The 20,656-nt window shown below is 26.8% G+C and overlaps 5 protein-coding genes across 6 annotated transcripts; 2 read left to right on the top strand and 3 right to left on the bottom strand.

Annotated features, from left to right (window-relative positions):
- Positions 1-2,629: 2,629 nt before the first annotated feature.
- On the bottom strand, positions 2,630-4,863 carry Srp68 (signal recognition particle 68). Its single transcript, XM_035873362.2, has 3 exons — positions 4,720-4,863; positions 4,110-4,447; positions 2,630-4,036 (listed from the first exon to the last, which is right to left on the bottom strand). Exons 1-3 carry the CDS (start codon positions 4,811-4,813, stop codon positions 2,741-2,743), a joined length of 1,728 nt encoding a protein of 575 aa, XP_035729255.1. The 5' UTR covers positions 4,814-4,863; the 3' UTR covers positions 2,630-2,740.
- Positions 4,864-5,238: 375 nt separating this feature from the next.
- Sec23 (transport protein Sec23) lies at positions 5,239-9,515 on the top strand. 2 transcript variants are annotated; one of them, XM_085659588.1, is made up of 12 exons: positions 5,239-5,418; positions 5,534-5,816; positions 5,909-5,995; positions 6,079-6,325; positions 6,397-6,646; positions 6,726-7,376; positions 7,449-7,602; positions 7,687-7,838; positions 7,912-8,086; positions 8,207-8,428; positions 8,627-8,647; positions 9,189-9,515. In XM_085659588.1, the coding sequence occupies exons 2-12, from the start codon at positions 5,538-5,540 to the stop codon at positions 9,276-9,278; spliced, it is 2,328 nt and encodes a 775-aa protein (XP_085515714.1). In that variant the 5' UTR covers positions 5,239-5,418; positions 5,534-5,537; the 3' UTR covers positions 9,279-9,515. The 2 variants fall into 2 exon arrangements, with proteins under 2 accessions (XP_085515714.1, XP_085515715.1); XM_085659589.1 differs by lacking the exon at positions 8,627-8,647 and having other exon boundaries at positions 9,189-9,514.
- Positions 9,516-9,756: 241 nt separating this feature from the next.
- elm (calcineurin like EF-hand protein 1 elm) lies at positions 9,757-11,110 on the bottom strand. The gene is made up of 4 exons (XM_035873370.2): positions 10,699-11,110; positions 10,310-10,573; positions 10,085-10,178; positions 9,757-9,996 (listed from the first exon to the last, which is right to left on the bottom strand). Exons 1-4 carry the CDS (start codon positions 10,763-10,765, stop codon positions 9,852-9,854), a joined length of 570 nt encoding a protein of 189 aa, XP_035729263.1. The 5' UTR covers positions 10,766-11,110; the 3' UTR covers positions 9,757-9,851.
- A 275-nt stretch (positions 11,111-11,385) lies between these two features.
- LOC118444760 (putative ATP-dependent RNA helicase TDRD12) lies at positions 11,386-16,808 on the top strand. The gene is made up of 18 exons (XM_035873336.2): positions 11,386-11,926; positions 12,010-12,197; positions 12,269-12,537; positions 12,606-12,805; positions 12,897-13,071; positions 13,188-13,314; positions 13,418-13,582; positions 13,778-13,930; positions 14,018-14,170; positions 14,249-14,492; positions 14,569-14,709; positions 14,807-14,988; positions 15,121-15,246; positions 15,369-15,517; positions 15,682-15,852; positions 15,932-16,106; positions 16,191-16,370; positions 16,483-16,808. The coding sequence occupies exons 1-18, from the start codon at positions 11,893-11,895 to the stop codon at positions 16,690-16,692; spliced, it is 3,042 nt and encodes a 1,013-aa protein (XP_035729229.2). The 5' UTR covers positions 11,386-11,892; the 3' UTR covers positions 16,693-16,808.
- Positions 16,809-16,887: 79 nt separating this feature from the next.
- Positions 16,888-18,936, bottom strand: LOC118444767 (transcription termination factor, mitochondrial-like). The gene is made up of 5 exons (XM_085659590.1): positions 18,858-18,936; positions 17,947-18,419; positions 17,750-17,846; positions 17,509-17,662; positions 16,888-17,451 (listed from the first exon to the last, which is right to left on the bottom strand). The coding sequence occupies exons 2-5, from the start codon at positions 18,355-18,357 to the stop codon at positions 17,061-17,063; spliced, it is 1,053 nt and encodes a 350-aa protein (XP_085515716.1). The 5' UTR covers positions 18,358-18,419; positions 18,858-18,936; the 3' UTR covers positions 16,888-17,060.
- Between the last annotated feature and the right edge of the window lie 1,720 nt (positions 18,937-20,656).

Here is a 20,656-nt window from a genome sequence, read left to right as displayed (position 1 = left end):
AAATAGTTCATGCAAAAATAAAAAGCTGTTTCAAAAATTCGGGAAAACAGGATTCTAGATTAAACTTCGTTTTTAAAGTGAGACCTTGTCCATCAAAATTGGTTAAGAATTACGTCTGTTGTCGTTATTGACATAAATTTGTTTTTGACATTTTTCATGAAGAAAAAGTTTTCTACTGTGGCGCCCCTCAAAATTTACGGCAAAAAAGAAGAAGCTCGTACTCCCACTACTGATTTTCATATCACATTGAAGGGGGTATGATATTTTTTGAGCCATTCCAAACGCAAAGAAATGCATTTCACGATGCTTGGACGGAGAAGCTTACTCGGCCATCCTTTGAATAAATGATTTTATGGTAAAAATAAGGAAATTCATTTCCAATGTCACAAAGATTATAACGCGTGGGAAACTTAGAATAATTTTAATTTAAAATTTCAATACTAATTATGTTTGTATTTTTCTGTTTCAGAACTTCATTGCAATCATGCGCGTACCAATGAAGTAATCGAATGTTCGTATCGTTAAAATGAAAATATTATGAAGTAGAAGCACTGTTTGATCGTTCGCGTTTCGCTATTTAAATAATAAGTGTTTTGACAATGCAATCTTTAGAATCAGTGTTTCTCCCCAAAGTGTTCTGTTCTTTTAATAATCGCACAAACTGTATTTATAAAAGACAGTGGAGTTTCGTGAATTAACTTCAGTGATCGTTCGATAAACAATAATTAATATAAAGATCGTAAGACACGATTAATATAAAATAAATACAATTTTATTTTTCAACTAATATTTTACTAATATTCGAACAATGTACGAGGTACATGAACTACAATTAACTACCATTTAAACATTACAACATTCTTAGTAACATTACAAAAATCATTTATATATACTATCATATCGATTAATACATACACTATCATTTTAAAATTGACCGTGTTGAATACAGATCGGCTTAGATTTTTATATGGGTAGCCATTAATAGGTATCCCAGATGCAGCAACCTCCACGTGGTGAAACCTAGGCTGTAGTACTTGCGATATATCATATGGTATGTAAGTATTACCGAGCAAATGGTTGCATACTTCAAGAATATCTTTTCAATTTAATTCCAATTGAACATTAAAGTACTTATATTTTACATTACTAATCATATTTAAATAGATAAATATAGATTGGATATACTAGAATTCTAAAATAATTTCTTAAAGAAATGCACAGAAAATTTTTCTATTCCATTTATGCTCGTCATTTTTCCCTTTTATTTTTATCTACTCTTATTAATAATTATTTATAAGTGTTAAATGGGATTCATGGGTGTCGGCCTTTGTACGGGCTGCTGTCTCAGCATCGTGTAGAGCTCTCGGCTGGAATCCTTGGGAAGGATCCTTCAGTTTTGACCTTTGGGTGGACCTTCTTTTTTCAGTATGCAAAACTCGAGCTTGATTTTGATACTCTAGATTTGCTCGGTTGGAGCGATATTTAGTATGTCCATCTCTCGTTTTGAATTTCGTCATTTTCACGTACGCACACGTTCTATCTTTTTTTTTCTTCTCTTTCTTTTCTTCTCTAATTTCGACCATCGAGGAATGAATTCATATGCGATCGGATATTTGGCCAGTGAAGATTCGGAATATCGTCGAATGGCTCGGTTCATCATCGATGTTTACACGGGAATACGAGTAATATAGTAAAATTACACGTGCATGTATCGGCGGACAATAGGCGTGGATGTTTGCGAACGCGATTAAAAGTTTTAATCACTTTGTTTTAATCACAAGTTTTATCACTTTGTTTTATTTGCTCGAAAATTCGATTAGATTATCTCGCGAACGTGGATGTTAAAATAGAGTCACTCGTGGGTCTTCAAAACCTCCACGTGGTGAGACCTAGGTCGGTATTGTTAACTATCAAAATCTAAATTTAGATTATATAATGCAAGTACTACCAAACGAAAAGCTACATATTTCAATGGTTTTCTAATATCTTTCCTTTGTATATCTAATTAAACATTAATGTACTTATATTTTACATAACAAATCATCACTAGTTGAATTGTATAAACTACATAAAATTTTTAAATAATTTTTAAGAGAAACGCACAGCAAACTTATAATTTTTGTGAAGACCAAAAGAGAGAGAAACGAAGAAAAAAGGATTAGTGAAAGGATTAATACATTACAGCTCGACATGATCGTCCTTAACCCACTTTTCATCACTGTTGTATCCTTTAAATGATGACGACAGAAAAGATTCTTTCTGTTTCTTTTTCTTTCTTTCTTTTTATTTTTATTTTTATTTCTATTTCTGCAAAATTAAAGAATTTTTTTTTCACACAATCATGAGAGATTTCACTTTTTACAACCTCACTAATACGAAATTTATTAGAATATACGTGTCGGATTAGAAATAAGTATCGGAGATCGAATATAGGATTCTATTATAAAGAGAGAAAGAGAGAAAAAGAGAGAGAGAGAGAGAGAGAGAGAGAGAGAGAGAGAGAGAGAGAGAGAGAGAGAGAGAGAGAGAGAGAGAGAGAGAGAAGCAGAAAGCAAGAGCAAAAGAGAAATAATGGACAAATTTTAAATAATGCTCAGTTTATACATACATTTTTTTTATTCTTTTCTAATTTACTAATTGATAGAATATAAAGACATGATTCATATGTAAATAATAGATGTTGAAAATTAATATGTAACCAAAAGATATTGCACGAGCAATAATCATTTCAAATGTGATCTTATTTGTTTCCCCATCCCCAGATAACTTTAACAAAGCCTGTAAGGCCAGCTTGTCCTCCCTTCTTAACTTGATCGCCAAGTTTGTCACTTAAATCTGGAAATTCAACCATATTGAAAGCTAAGTCAAAAAATAATGGTTTACAAGGAATGCTCTGCATTGCTGGTGGTAGTTTATAAACATTGGGTTGTTTTGTAAGTAATGCACTATCTTCTCTATATTCATGAAGCCGTTCATATAATGGTTTCTTGCTTTTCGTGAATTTATTTGTCCCTGATTCTTCATCTTGACCATCCTCCAAAACACTATGAGCGTGAGCAGCATATTGAGCACCTTCAATTGATGTTTCTAACTTATTCAAGGCTTCTTTTAAATCAATGGGTAAAATATTGATATGTTGAAGAGCATCTTTTACATGTTGTAAAGATCGCTGATATAATGCCATTGCTTCACGCCACCGATGAAGATTAGCTAGAGATTGTGCCATATAAAAACATCTAAAAGCTCTGTAAGCTTTAGTTTTAGCTTCTTGTTCGAGTGCAAATTCTTTATCATCTTGTAATTGTGATATTTCAACTAGATTGTGCAATGCAGCTTCATACAATCTTACAATATCTTGAGGTTTAGCTTTCTCAGATTCTTCAGCTGCTTTTACTAGAGCTAAATTACGTTCTAATGTACGAGATAATCGGATATATTGTAAATAGGTTACTAAATGTTGAGATGGAGATACTTTGTCATTATCTTTGTTTTTTAATTCATTTTTAAAGAAATCTCGCACAGCTACAATTGCATCTTTGCAATCTATAAGATGTGCTTCTAAAAGATCAATCTTAGCTTGATTAGTTGCTGTCTTTTCCAATGTTTGATTCAATCTAGAATCTGCTATCAGTAAGCCAGCAGCTCTTGGAGGCACAATACCACACGATTTACCACGCCATGTAACTTCTTCAGTATTTGCTTGCTTTTCACGTGTTTGAGCAATCAATGAATCTAATCCAGCTAATAGCTCTCCGCTTAATTGTCCTCTCATCTGCATAAGATCATCAATGGCAGTAGTATCTCCTATGTTATAGGCACAATATCTAAGACTTGGTGCAAGTTCTTCAACGCGTGCATTGTACATCAATCGTTCATTTTCTGACAAAGCAGAAGCTAGTTTTCCATAAACCACTTGAGCTTTTTGTAAATTTTCCATTGCACCTTTCCATAACTGCAATTCAAAATGCAATGATCCATGCATCCAAGCTACATATGCTTGTGCTTCTAGTTTAGTACGAGCATCGCTGTTTATATTCTGAAACATTGACATTATGATAATTATAAAAATATTTATAATATTTTCATTTTTCTGATATCTACATACATACTTCTATCAATTCTTGCAATTGTAAAGAATACATAGCAGCTTTTCTTAATCTTGATACTAAATGGAACTTCTTCCGTAGTTCTGTATTAGATTCTTGTCTTAACTGCATTGCATAACTCCAAGCACGCTCAGAGAGCATTAACGGAACTTGTAGAAATTTGTCATCGCTAACCATTGCTCCTGTAATATCTTTTCTTTTAAAGTGACGTCTATCACCTTGCGGAACTTTAAGAACTTTACGCAAACGTCTAAGTCTCCTTGAACAGTAACCTCTGTATCTTTGATAATCACCATGCCTCAGTCCATGTTGTTGTTGAGCTTCTTTAATAATTTTTAGAACTATCAACGTATTAAGGATAAGAAATATTGATATTAAAAATAAGTAGTAGTAATAATAATTTTTTATCAAATTACTGTGATTCAATACACATTGAAATTCAATATACAGTTATGAATATAGTTCGTATATAAAAAAATTTTTGTAATATTATTATTAAATAAATTAATTAACTGTTACATTATTTCTAGTTCAGGAAAAGGTTAGAAAATAACATATGGATATATTTTATTTGTTTAAGTAAAGTTATTATAATAATATTGTAAAAGGATACTTTCTAAAGAATATGTTTTCTTTTCTTTCGATACCATTGTATCCTGCACTTCATTTTCGTTATTTAAATCCGTAATTTTTTCATCCACAACCATTTCTGTAACACGTTTGCAATTAAAGAGATTAAACTAGATCAGATTCGTATAGGGAGTTTCAACTTTGTTTTCACTTATTTTTGTAGGTGCGCTGATGTCGATTTTTTTAAAAATGTATATGATGTTCATGTATATATAAAAATTTTTACTAATTTAGAGATAAATAGAAATGTACAATAAAGAAAAATATAAAAACTAGAGAAAATATGTTTATTAAAAAATTTATTTATAATTTATTTTTATGTATCTAAAATGAAATAATATAAGATTTGATAAGAAATAATGTAAGATTTATAAATAAAATCAAGATATCTTTAAATGAAATTCTAATATAAGGAATTTTACATTTAATAAAAATACCTATTAATATTTGAAAATATCCTTTAAGATTGGCATTTCTGCGCATGCGTTTATGATAACCGTAAAGCAATGTGTTACGAGTGACGTGGCTGAAATGACAGCACGAGTTATGCGGTTCTCGATTTGATATTACATACTTTCGAATTTTATAAACTGATATAAAATAAATATGAATATTTAATAAAAATATCACGCATTTACAGAATTACAAGAATTTAAAGAAATAAATTCAGTTGTAAAAAAAAGTAAGTTGAAATCTTTAACCTATAATAAATAATTTGAGCAAAAATATGAAATAAAATTATTAAATAAATATAAATAGTGCATGAATTGATGAACGATCTTTTTTTATAATCATAGCAACATGACAACCTATGAAGATTTTATTCAACAAAATGAGGATCGTGATGGGGTTCGTTTTACTTGGAATGTCTGGCCATCATCACGTATTGATGCTACTAGGCTTGTTGTTCCCTTAGGAACACTTTATCAACCTATTAAAGAACGTCCCGATTTACCACCTATTCAATATGATCCAGTTTTGTGTACTAGGTCTACATGTAGAGCAATTTTAAATCCATTATGTCAAGTAGATTATCGTGCAAAACTATGGGTCTGCAATTTATGTTTTGGAAGAAACCCTGTAAGAAATACATTTATATAAAATATTCATCTAATGATAACTGAATTTATTTTATTTATTTATGGCTATAAAACATTTTTATGTTTATTTAGTTTCCACCACAATATGCAGCTATTTCAGAACAACATCAGCCAGCTGAACTAATTCCTATGTTTTCAACAATCGAATATACTATAATGGTAAAAATATCTTTATTTACGATTAAAAATACTTTTATTTATAAACTTAAACATTTATTTTCTTTTTTATACTATTTCTTTAGAGAGCACAATGTCTCCCTCCTATCTTTTTACTTGTTGTTGATACATGTATGGATGATGAAGAGTTAGGTGCACTTAAGGATTCACTTCAGATGTCTTTATCTTTGCTTCCACCTAATGCTCTAATTGGTCTTATCACTTTTGGAAGGATGGTTCAAGTGCATGAGTTAGGTTGTGAAGGATGTAGCAAAAGTTATGTATTCCGTGGTACTAAAGATTTACAGCCAAAACAGGTTCAAGATATGCTTGGTTGGTATTAAACTATCTAATATGTTTTTTATTCAAATTTCTTTTATTTATCATTGTTTTTAATAAATTAGGTATTGGTAGACCAATACCTGGTCAAAATCCAAATCAACAGAGAGGTTCTGGTGGACAGCCCTTACCACCGGCTAATCGATTTTTACAACCAGTACATAAATGTGATATGAGCTTAACAGATTTACTTGGAGAGTTGCAACGTGATCCTTGGCCAGTTGGACCAGGAAAACGTCCACTGCGTTCAACTGGTATGGCATTAGCTGTTGCTACAGGACTTTTGGAAGCTAGTTATGCAAATACTGGAGCTAGGTAATGAAATAGTATTATTGATAATAATGATATAACGGTCTTATATATATTCTTTATTATAACATAAATAATTTTTTAGAATCATGCTCTTTGTTGGTGGACCATGTTCTCAAGGTCCTGGTCAAGTTGTGACAGATGATCTTCGTCAACCCATTAGATCACATCATGACATTCAAAAGGATAATGCAAAGCACATGAAAAAAGCTACTAAACATTATGATGGTCTTGCTTCTCGTGCTGCCACTAATGGTCATATAATTGATATTTATTCATGTGCTCTTGATCAAACTGGATTATTAGAAATGAGACAGTGTTGTAATTCAACGGGAGGCCACATGGTAATGGGAGATTCATTTAATTCATCTCTTTTCAAACAAACATTTCAAAGAGTATTCACAAAGGATGCTAAAGGTGATTTAAAAATGGCATTTAATGCTACTTTGGAAGTTAAAACATCGCGAGAACTTAAAGTTTCCGGTGCTATTGGACCGTGCGTTTCTTTGGGTATAAAGGGATCTAGTGTAGGAGAGCAAGAAGTTGGTTTAGGTGGTACATGCCAATGGAAATTCTGTTCTTTAACACCATCGACTACAACAGCAATTTTCTTTGAAGTTGTAAATCAACATACTGCGCCAATTCCACAGGGTGGAAGAGGTTGCATTCAATTCATTACACAATATCAACATAGTAGTGGACAAAGAAGAATTAGAGTTACAACTATAGCTAGAAAGTATGTATTATTATTGTATAAATTTTGTATTTTGTTTTTTTTTTGTTTCGTTCATAATATTTTTAATCATAGTTGGGCAGATTCATCTACATCATTGCATCATATAAGTGCAGGCTTTGATCAAGAAGCAGCTGCAGTTCTTATGTCACGTTTAGCTGTCTTTAAAGCTGAAAGTGATGATGGTCCTGATGTTCTAAGATGGGTAGACAGAATGCTTATAAGACTTGTAATTATTTCTTAATTATTATTTTAACGTCATAACTCTCTAATATTATATAAAATATAAAAATTTATTATTTATAAATTACAGTGTCAGAAGTTTGGTGAATATTCTAAAGATGATCCAAATAGTTTTAGACTCGCAGAGAACTTTTCATTATATCCACAATTTATGTATCATTTACGTAGATCCCAATTTTTACAAGTATTTAACAATTCACCAGATGAAACAAGCTTTTATAGGTAAAGTTATTTCTGTTACATTTATTTATTATTTTTTCTATGTTACATGTTATTAAATTCACTTTTATAATAGACACATGCTAATGCGAGAAGACTTGACAAATTCTTTGATAATGGTGCAACCCATTTTATATAGTTATGGATTTGGTGGTCCACCTGAACCTGTGTTACTTGATACTTCGTCAATTCAACCAGATAGAATTTTATTGATGGATACATTTTTCCAGATCCTCATATTTCATGGAGAAGTATAAATATTTTTCTGTTATAGTCTCATATATATATATATATATATATATATATTTATATATATAGTGTCATATATTGTTGTTATATGCATTATGTATAAGTAATATTTCTTTCAATAGACTATAGCACAATGGCGACAGTTAAAATATCAAGATTTACCAGAATATGAGAATTTCCGTCAGTTATTAGCAGCACCAGTTGATGATGCTGCTGAAATACTTAGTGGAAGATTTCCAGCACCTAGGTATATTGATACAGAACAAGGAGGCTCGCAAGCAAGATTCTTGTTGAGCAAAGTAAATCCCAGTCAAACTCACAACAATATGTATGCCTATGGAGCGGTAAGTTCATAAAAGAATTTTGTTTTATTTTATATTTGATTATTTTAATTTTGTATTAAGTAATATCAAAGTTATAGTTTAATGAGTTCATAAAGTTTCCTTGTTATTACATATATTGTCCTCATATATGCAAAAGTTTTAGAATATCAATCATATGTAACTAATATTTTTTTTTGTCACCACGATCCTGTGAACCAGGGGATGCCGTTACCCAGTGGGGTGTGTTTTTCAACTCATTATTAAATTGCTTTTTTTTTTATAAGACTTCAATGCTTTGGTGGTGGACTTTCTTGAAATATTGTTAAATTTGTTAATTGACAATTTCAAAAATAACGTATCGAAATTATTTATCATTTTACTTAAGATATCACACACACAAAATTTATTATATTATTTATCATTTAGCAGTATTTTTCATATTTATCTACATATAACATTTTTTTCAATCTACATGAATATAACACGATAGGTATGTTGAGATACATACAATGCTAAAAACAGAATGTTTGCACTTTAGTAGTTCATATGATATTAATAATTAATAAATCTATTGCTTAATATGCTAATATGACACAGCTTTATATAAATATGTTTTTATATGTACATACTATCTATATGTATATGTAAAATACATATAAATTGATGTTTTTCATAAAAAATTTTTAGCATTTCTATGTTTAAGGTTGAGGGTTAAACTTATGATCTTATCTTATAAATTATTTTTTAATTTTTGTTACTAATTTAATAAATTATCGTTTAGGAAAGTGGAGCTCCTGTTTTAACTGATGATGTCAGTCTGCAAGTATTCATGGAACATTTAAAGAAGTTGGCTGTTTCTTCTACAGCATAAATCTTATATGACTATCTATCTTAGAATTATTAATTTCTATACATGCGCATTATACAATTTCTAACCTCACTAGCATTATTAAGAATCATTAATTTTTTATATTTGATGGAATATCAAGTATATTAAATATATAAAATAAGTTTTGTAAATTTGTCAAAAAGAATTTTGAAACATGCAATTTATTTAAAACTTGAATGTATACAGCAATCCACATAATGTATTTTTCTGTCTTATGGTTTTAAAGATCAATAATTGTTGTTCATATAAATATAAGATTGTATTAATAATATAGAATATTGTTAATATTATTCCAATTGTTTGCTTTTTTACATTACGCCATATTTAAAAATTATTGTTATTTATAATGTCTAACATAAAGATAATATGTAACACAAATAGGATATAATATGCATATAAATTATAGAAAGATTATTATATAAAAATGTAATATTCATTAAAGATAAAGAAACAGAGAATATTACATATATTAATATTTATTTCTTTATTTTTCTTTTTTATTTTGATATTTTTAACATTATTAACAAAGAAAATCTTTTAGAATATATAGTAAATTTAGCTAAGAAATCTTATAGACATTTTTTGTTCAACATCTGTTCGTTCCAGTACCTTGCAAAATTCTTCCAAAGATATCATACCATCTCCATTTTCATCAGCTTCAAGAATCGTACGTTCTGCAATGCTGGTGAGTTGTTCTTCACTATATATGTATAAAGACATACTCATATGTATATATTTATATAGTGATCCAAATTTACTTGTTTGTAAATATTATATATACTTCCTACCTAATATTAGCTCCAACCATCATATGCAAAATAGCCAATAATTCATCTTTAGATATTAAGTCATCATTATCCAAGTCATACATTTTAAAAGCAACTAAAAGTTTAAATTATTAAATAATTGTTATGATTTGTTAATTATAATTTCTAGTATTTATTAATCAAATTGCTTATATAAATAATAAATGAGTGAATTTGCGAAACATCTAAAACAATAGTATTACGTACACTTTAATTTTTCCTGCCTCGAGTTTAATCTATTAGGGCTGTTTTTCTTGATTGGCCTAAAATGTGCTAATACTTGCATGAACTGTAAAAAATTAACTCTATCGTTACCACTTTCATCAAAAAAGGCGTTCACTATTCTTTCACCAAGAGGATTTATTGCAAGTTCAGGAATTCTGAGAAAATCTTCTCGACTTAATGTACCACAGTCTCCACGGTCTAGACTAGTAAATCGACTATACAAACGTTCAATTTGATTTGGAGTAACTAGAATAAATGCAATAGATATGTAATTAAATATATATATACAAACACCACATACGTATTTAATAAGATCTTATTTTTCATCTACGTTAATATTTTAATAATGTTATAATTTTTTCAATACATACATCCTGTTGCTTCTTGAATTTGAGCTATTTCTTCTTCACGTAAAAGAAGACTAGATTTATTTCCCATTTTATGCTATAAATATATTACTTTATGATTTTAATATCAATATTATTATATTAATTATGTAATCACGATTTCATATCTATTTTAAAAACTTCGAAGTACAATTTTCAAATACAGATTTCAACAATTAAAAGATTGAAAGTATGTATAACATATATAATTATTGTTCACTATCGTCGTATGACTCTAGCAAATTTTTGTTTACTTTTATTAATTATTTAAAATGAAATTGCACTTGTAGATTCTAATTTCATTTTTTGAGTTCTTATTTCAATTAATTTTATAATTTCATAAATGGAGCTAATCACAGAATTATTATATTGTATGATTTCTTCTGTCCACACACACACACACACACACACACATATATATATATATAGGTTGCCAACTTAACAAAAATAAATTATTCAAGAGAATAAATAAAAAATAAGAAAAATAAGAAAATAAATAAAATTAATAATATAAATTAATTATATAAATTAATTATATAAATAATAAAATAAATTAAATAAATTAAAAAAATAATAAAATAATAAAATAGTAAAATTTGATTGATAAAGTTAAATGAGAAGTATAATTTAATGTAAATATTTATCAATTAAGCCCAGATGAAACAATAAGTGTAAAATATCGATAATTAAGTTACTATTTTGTAAGGTTCATTTTGTTTAGTGTTTCTAGTAAGGTACGCGTGCAGTGGTTAATCTCAGAGAAGAGTGAAGTTGACAGAAAGAATGCTACAATGCAAAGAACATGAATTCAAATGTTTATAACTTAAAAATAAAATAAAGATAAGATAGGAAACAATCACGAATTTAACTATATTAATATAGTCAACTTTATGAATAAATAGAATAGATTAGCCAATATTCCTTTTTCCTGATAGTTTAAGAACCAAAAGATCAATTTTTTTTAATTCTATTTTTTAAATCGAAGTTTAAATTCGCGAGTTTTTGTAAATGTCATGTAAGGTCTTTTGAATAACTGCTAAAATACATTCTAAATAAATTCTTAATAATTTTATAGTTTTTGAATAAATTTTTATGAAATTATGATTATGTATATGTAATGAAACAAGTGCATAGTTTTTTATTTTTATTATTAATTAATAATTATTACATTTAACAAAGATGAGCTCAAAAGATGAATTTTGTAACGATTATTGTTAGTCGTTTTTATACATCATTGTTGTGATATAAAAAATGTATATAATCTTATAACACTGTAATGTTTTTTGATGACTTTAGGTAAAGTTGTAATTCCAGAAACATCATTTTCTGTGAAAGTTACAAATGTTAAGAATCCATATTACATAAGAATATATGAAATTAAAAATTATATTGAAAAATCTAGTCTTATCACTAGAAAATTAGTAAAATATATGAAAAAGAAAAAGTTGAATTCAAAGAATAATGATGAATTAAATTTAGGAGATGTAAGTTAAAATATTTATATTCTAATAATTATATAGATTAAATAGATCAAATACTATATTTATTTTTATAGTTTGTCATTGTTCATGGTAAAGAAAGTCAAAACGTGGATCTTCCAGCATGGTTTTGCAGAGGAATAGTTGGTCATTTTAATCCCACAACTATGAGATATAATGTTCTCTTAGTAGATTATGGGATTTCATTAACATTATTAAAAGATGATTTTATTTTTTTACAACATGATATTATATCTGATAAGTATTTAACATCAGTTATTGGTATATATAACATAATACCTACAATTATTAAGAAAAAAGAGTCTACAAATGAATTTATACAGTTGTAAGTAAATTTGTTTCTTTAATACAAATATGTATATGCTTATCTTAATATTTCTTAATTTTAAACAGTATAACAGATAAATGGACAACCAAAGCTATAAAATTCATAAAAGAATTAATTGTTGCATCTAGTACAATATATTTTGATAAATTAGTCTGTGATGAGAATGGAAAATATTATGGAGAATTATATCTTGTTATAAATAATGAAATAATATGTTTAAGTAAAACTCTAACTGAAAATGGTTATGCAACTTATTTAAAAGGAGGTAATTTTCTTTTATTACAATAATATTTGATATATAGCATATTAAATGTAAATTTATATCACATAATATATAAAATATTTTGTCCGTATAGATCTATTAAAATTAATAAAGGAACCGAATAACAAGTTTAAAAAAGAATCCAAGGATAATATTACTACTTATTATATACAAAAAATAAATGATTGTAATTTATATAAAAATAAGGATAATATGGCAAATTTAAGTAAATATCATTCCAGAGAAAGCAATGCTGAATATAAAGAAAGGTAAGAGAAAAACAGTAAATAATATTTATCAATAATATAGTAGAATACATGTGTATGTGTATTATTTTTATTCATCTTTTATTATTAAACTTTTATTTAACACCCATAATATTTAGGTTCTATGAAAAATGTTCAAATGTGATAATAGAAAACCGTACACGTAAAGTATTAGTATATAGTAATATATTATGTAAAACTTTGAATTTTGTTACCGACGCTCAATTTCCTGCAAAGATACATCAGGTGTGTTTCTGAAAAGAAATATTTTCTTATATCTTTTTACTTCAACGAAAACATTTTTGTTATTTAATATATAAAACATTGTATATTTTTTTTTTTTATACAGGCTTGGGATTCATTAGTGCAATCAAGTAAACCTAAGAAGATGCAATCATATATTTGGCCTGCTATAAAGCAAAAGCTAGATGTGGTTGCTATTGGAACTAAAGATTGTGGTAAAACGTTTGGATACACTTTTGCTATTACTGGTTTACTTGCTGCACAAGATTCGGTAATTATTATTACATAATTATTTAATATAAATTTATTTGGTTTGGTTTAAGTGTAAATGAAATTTACATTTAAGCTTTATATTTACATTATCTATTATGTATATTTTTTTGTATGCATCATGGTTACATTTAACTTATTAGTCATATTAATGATATATTTGTCTTTGTTAATGAACTTAAATATTCCAATACAGTTGCCTGAAGGAAATAAACCATCAGTGTTAATACTATGTTCATCATCTTCAGAAGCATTCAGTGTACATTCACTTTGCTTGGAATTTTTGCAAAGCTGTGATAATATTAACACAGTTTTAGCATTTACTGGAAAATCATACAGATTGCTGGCGGTAAGAATATACATGTAGATTCTTATTTTCTTACATATATGTGAAGTCTGTAATAAGATTTATTTATATTAATTTTATTGTTTCTAGGCTGAAATATACAATGGATGTCAGATATTAGTTTCAACACCAAGATTCTTAGCACAATTTATAAGAACACACAAAGATTTGTTGAATTTTGATAGTCTTTGTCATTTAATTCTTGATAGTGCAGATGTGATATTAGATAAATATTATGCTTCTGTAAGGCAAATAATTTTTATGATATAATATAATTATAATGATATGATATCAAATATTATTTGTATTGTGATGTTTTAGATAGTGGAATTATTTGGAAAACATAAAATAATAAAAAATAGAGAGAATCAAAATGACGAATTATTTCCATTGCAAATAATCTTTGCTGCGAGATATTTCACTACACCAATAAGAACACTCGTTCAGAAAGTTATGTATAAACCATATATATGTATTACTTCATTTTTAGAAGCAGTAATATTTAAATCTGTTCAACCGAAGATGTATCTTATAAACTCAAAATTTAAACTTCAAAAGATTTTAGGTAAATATATTTGTACAAGGATTTCATCTTAAAATAAGGTATTAATAACATTTGTATATAAATGCACATTTTTTAGATGTATTGGATAATGAATACAAGTTAAAAACTATGATTATATGTACAACTATTGATGAAGCAGAAGAATTAAACGCGTTCTTATTGAAATATAGACAAACACTTCTAGCCCATGAGAAAAAGCATCTGTTTGAAATACAAGGTCTGATAAAAGTAAAAACAAAAATTATAGATCAATTTTATCTTTAAGAATATTCTCATCATACTATATTTATTTTTTTGTTATTAACATTGTACAGCTGTTAAAGAAATATGGGAAGTATCTGTTCCTGGTCATTATCCCATTATAATATCCACTGATGAAGTTTTATCTGATTTAGATATTACAGATGTGGATTGGTTGATACACTATTCTGTTTCATTACATGTACAAACAAAGTTTAATTATAGATTTTCAACACTTATGAATAATTTACAAAAGGTAGTAAAAGAAAGTTGTTAATTTTTTCTTTAGTATACAATTTATCTTAAATTTGATAAATCATTAGGTATCTAATATATCTTGATAATGCACATAGAGTAAGATAGTTAAATAATTTATTATATTTTACAGAGAACAACTAAATGCAAAGTTACGATATTTGTAAATGAAAATGATAATATACAATTTTTAAGTATAATTAATATGATGAAGCGAATGGGTGTAGTATTATCAGAGCATGTATTATTCAATATTGAGGTAGAGAAGGATATTACTTATATCAAGTCTCATTGTTATCATTTTTTTTTTAATTCAGAAGTTTATAAATAAAAATATAGTAATAAAATATTAAAATTAAAAAAAAAAAATATTTTTTATAGCGTATATCTATGTCATTGGATAAATGTAAAAGGGAATATCCTATATGTGATAAAGTGAAATCATTAGGATTTTGTCCAAACAAAAGTTCTTGTGTATTTAGACATTGTATTCTTCCTGACATCGATACACCAATGACAGAAATAGAAACGTAAGTTATACTTATTAGCTTTCGCCAAATTTTTAAAATATTGTCTTTTATTAATAGAATTAACTTAAATGCAGAAATAAGAATTAATATACAGAAATTCATAACATTTATACAAGTATTTAAGAGATTACCTGATCTGTATACAAATTTTTATCTTATTGCAGAGGAGATAAAGTTAAATTTATAATTACGTATATACACAATGCAAGTCATTTTTCAGCCAGAGTGATAGAATATGTAAAAGCAAGTACTTCTGAAAGGATAGAATTTTCAAAAAATGAGTATATTATGCTTACATCAAAAATTCAAAATTTTTATGGGAATATTGATAACAGGTATTAATTTATTAAAAATTCATTTCGAAAAAATTACAATAATTTTAACTGGAATTCTTTAATCATTAAATTCATGTAGGAAGAGGTCTGCTATCGTTAACGTAGGAGATATTTATGGCTTAGAAGACTCAATAGAAAGTTTTAAAAGAGTACAAGTCTTACAAATTAAAGATGGAAAAAGAAATCATTTTGAGAGTATGGAAAATGTAGATGTAAGATGTATTGACACTGGCAATATATTAAACAATATTAAGGTATTTAGTACAAAAATGGATAGGCTTTTGTTATATAATATAATATGTATGTGTAGATGTATAATTTATAATTTTAAATTTTAGATCCAAAAATTATTGTGGTTGCCAGAAGAATTATCCAAATTGCCAGCACACATAGTAGAAATTTTTTTAGTTGGCATAGCTCCATGCGATGATGAATATGAATGGAATAATTGTGCTAATGAAATTGCTTATGATTGGTTTGTTAAGAATTTAAATCAATATTCATATATTATTGGGGAGGTTAGTTATTTTGAAAACAATTATAAACTAAATATTTTAACTAATCAAAAAAGAAAAATATATATATATACATGTATGTAATAATATGTGTTATATTCATTTTAACATATAGGTTTCTTTACATTTGAGTAATATAATTTGGACAAACACTCTTGAAATTGGAACAAAGATAATTGGACGATCGGATATAATCGGCCTTTGTTTAAAAACTGAACTTATAAATAAACATCATGCTGTTGTCAATAAAGATCATATGCAAAATATACATACGTTGTGTAAAAAAAGTGGGTTAATCAAGGACAGCAAAAGTGATTTAGAATAATTGAAAGTTCTATAAAAGAAATAATAGAAATATTTTTCTTTACATACTATTATACATATTATTATACATGTACAATCCAAAGAATATTATGTAATAAATAAATGGCACTATCCTTACATTAGTATCATATATATTATCCCTTTACAAAACTTTTATTATTAATCCTGTATAATCTAGATATATTTATCTCAAATATATTTTAATTATATTTTAGCTATATATAGTTTTACATTTGGTTAACATTACTTTAAACATAAAGGATATAATAAAAAAATATTTCAGATATATAAATTTATTACATAAATTATATCATATCATTTAACAATTCTGTATTCGTATATAATAAATTTACATATTACTTATTAGATTTATTTATCGTCAGTATTAGATGTTGTTTTAGAATTAAGTTTAAATGTATATTTAATTATAGTATCAAAGATCTTTGCGCTACAATATACTAATGACAGTCTATGTTTTCCCCGTAATTGTTGTAATATTTTAAGACGTTCTTCTAGTAATGTTGTTCTAAGTAAGAAAATACGTTGATACATTAAAATATCTTGAGCATTATATCCATACTTCTGCAGTATATTTATTACTTCGTTCATTTTATTTACTGATATATCTAGTAAATCGGGAGATCTATTAATATAAAATCTAACTTCATCTTCAGTTATATTTAATTTTCTAACTAAAAAATCTACGTGGCTACCATAAATATCATTTAACATTTGTTGTTTCTTTAATTTTTTGATATATCTGGAACAAGTTTTTATTATATTTAATTGTTGAATAATATAATTTTAATGGACCTACTTGCGTAATTCATATACAGAACTTCGAATTATCCAAGGTTTTATGTTTTGCATTCCTGCTGCTTGCATCATTGATGACCTTCTGTATATAGTTCTTGCATTATAATTAAATATCCAAAGAGCGACTAATATATCCTTTAATTCATAATCAAATTCTGTAATAATAATGAAAATAATATACATTTAACTTCTATTATGAAATGATAAATATGACAAATAATCTATTGAATAATTTTTTTTACCTTTCAATACTTTTATAATTGTTTTTATTCTTCTAATAGAAATTGTTATTATTGTAGGTTGTTTTTCAATATATTTACATAATGTATGTACACTACACTGAAAAATACAAATTTATTAAAAATAATAAAATAAGTGATCAAAATAGGAAATATATAAAATTTTTAAATTCAAATTAATGAATCGATTTTATAATTACCTGTAATTTATCTGCAAGATATTTGATTTTATTTATTCTATTTTTTTTATTTTGATTTCTCTCTTCTTCAATAAACATTAATACATCTAAATACTTACTGCTTATGTTTAGCAATGGAAGCATTTCAGTGATATCACTGTCAAGTTTTTGAATACACTTGATCTTTTCTTCCAAGGTGTTGATGTTTTGTATTAATATGGGCAGATTTTCGACAATTGAAGATACCGATAAACCAGCTTTATTTGCAACAGTAATCATATTTATTGTCTCTTCTCTTGTTAATACTTTATATTTAATGATTTCTCTCGAGATATTTAATGCTTCATACTTATCGATAGAGAGAATATTTGATAAATCAATAATTAATGACTGATTGGAGTTTGTATATACATTTGCAGATGTGTTAAACATACTTCTTGTATAAAATTCATTGTATTTATAAGTATAAAAAGAATACTTTCTTATTATTTGTACTGTAAATAAATTAAATAAACATATTTTTGATTTTATACTGTATTTCAATAATAATGAATATGTTTGTAACTGATATGCTTTAATAATAAACGTTACTAGATTAGATGTAAATTGATTTGCCATTATTGTTTCTTATAAAAATGTTTCACTTCATCATACAAATTATTCATTGCTTTTCTTTCTTTCCATCTGGATCGTTTTTCTTATAATAACAAACAAATAATTATATAAAATATAAGTGCTTCATCATTTTAATAATAATTCAGAATTGTATACTGGATTTTTATTTTTATAAATTAATTTATTTATTTTGAATATTTTTTACATTGAAAAAATAAATTAAATAAGAAATTTTTAAGATTATATTATATTTATAATTCGTTTCTAGAGCCTCGTGTATGTAACAAACAATATTCTCACTTAACCTCATACGTAACTGTGTGTCAAATGTAGAGCCAGGCACGATTTAGGACTTTCAGCGACAACTAGTAGTCTAGCGGTGTAACTAACTTTGAAACGAAAATTTCACAATGTGTTATAATAAAGCTAGTAGTATAAACGTTTTAATTATACTTGAATTATAAAAAGGTATATTTCATTATAATATTTATAGTTTCTGATATATTTAATATTAACATGATATATTTAATTATCATTTCATAATATATTCAGTAATAACATCATATAAAATTTGATTAATATATATATATATATATATATATATATATATATATATATATATATATAATCATATAATTTTTAAATAATATAAACATCAGACAACAAACATCGGTCACATGATTTCCATGAAGCGAAACAATAACGAATCACGTCAGAGTAATCATAATAATCCGTTATTTTCGCGGCAAGAGAAAGTAACTACGGCGTCATAAAACGATTGTCGTAATTCTAAGATTTTCTACTTATTTAAAGTAGAATCGGTAATTGAAAAGTAACAATAATAAACATTTTAAATTGTGTTCGATCGTAAGAAGATGTTGCGAGATAAAGTGTTACTGCAAAGTGTTATTTAATTATTATAATGAAGCGTTTGAAGCGAGTGAAATCGAGTAAATCACTGTGTTTGTGTTCGATGATTATACTCCCGATGTTATGATACAGTTGTTCGATCATCTATACAAAGCAATTTCATGCGACTAAATGAATTATTTTAATTATCTTTCATTTTTTGTTTTACGTTATCCAGATGGAGAACGCGCACACACATGCATGCACATGTATGTATGACTAATCTTAGTTGAGATACGTGTATGTGTTAGTACGAAAAGTGCTGTGATTAGTGATATTAAGAGAGGGAAGGGAAAAGAGAGGGGAAATATATACTTAGGTATTTCCTTTAAGAAAGATATGTACATAGATATATAATTCGGGGATTTTCGTGTAATTTCTTCGTAATTTATTTGAGCTCGGTAACAACACCGATAAGACGATGTCAAGCAGCGTGTCAGGGCCGCGTGTATGTACCAGTCGTCTAGCTAGAACGATCCTTTCTCTTTACTCGTCAGTCGGAAAACGAACAACTCGCACGCGTTCACCGGTACATTTTATGCCATATTTTCCTTCGCGAAAAACTTGTTTAATATACGCGAGAACGATTATGAAAGTAATTTGATTAAATATTGCCTTATTCGTGTGGATAAAAATCGGGAACGGTCCGTGATAGAGTGTAAAAAAAAAAAAAAAAAAAACAAGAAAAAGATTAACTTGTGTGATAGTGAATAAAAATTAAGAAAGTTTAATATAATGGAATATTAATTAAAATAATCTGGGATAATATATATGTAATACATATTTACATACTATTTATACAATTTTCATATGGTTTATTAATATCATGAACATATATAGGTTAAGAATGATATAAAATTTAAAAGTTTTGCCATTGGTTATATTGTTGATAAAAATGTTAATCGAAATAGTCCTTAAAATGTTATTAACGATTTTAACGATTTTATAAGTATAAAAAAAAAGTGTCTCATGGATGAAATTTTTCGAACGAACGAATATCGCCGTCATGTATTTATTTTTTTAATTAAAATTTTTTTTCTCACGTTCTCATTAATTCACAAAACGACGTTAAATATATCATTTTATCGAGAAAGTGTAATAAACTTCATGGTACGTATGTAATTCGAAAAACATAATTTAAATACTTTTTTTATGATAACGCGATATCCTAAAACAGTTAATCCAGACAAATTATTATGAAATTGTG

Source organism: Vespa mandarinia, chromosome 10, assembly GCF_050613455.1.
Source record: "Vespa mandarinia isolate Hongniang chromosome 10, ASM5061345v1, whole genome shotgun sequence".
NCBI classification, from domain to species: domain Eukaryota; kingdom Metazoa; phylum Arthropoda; class Insecta; order Hymenoptera; family Vespidae; genus Vespa; species Vespa mandarinia.
Note: the sequence above shows the minus strand (reverse complement) of the source record. Positions and strands in the feature narration are given on the sequence as shown.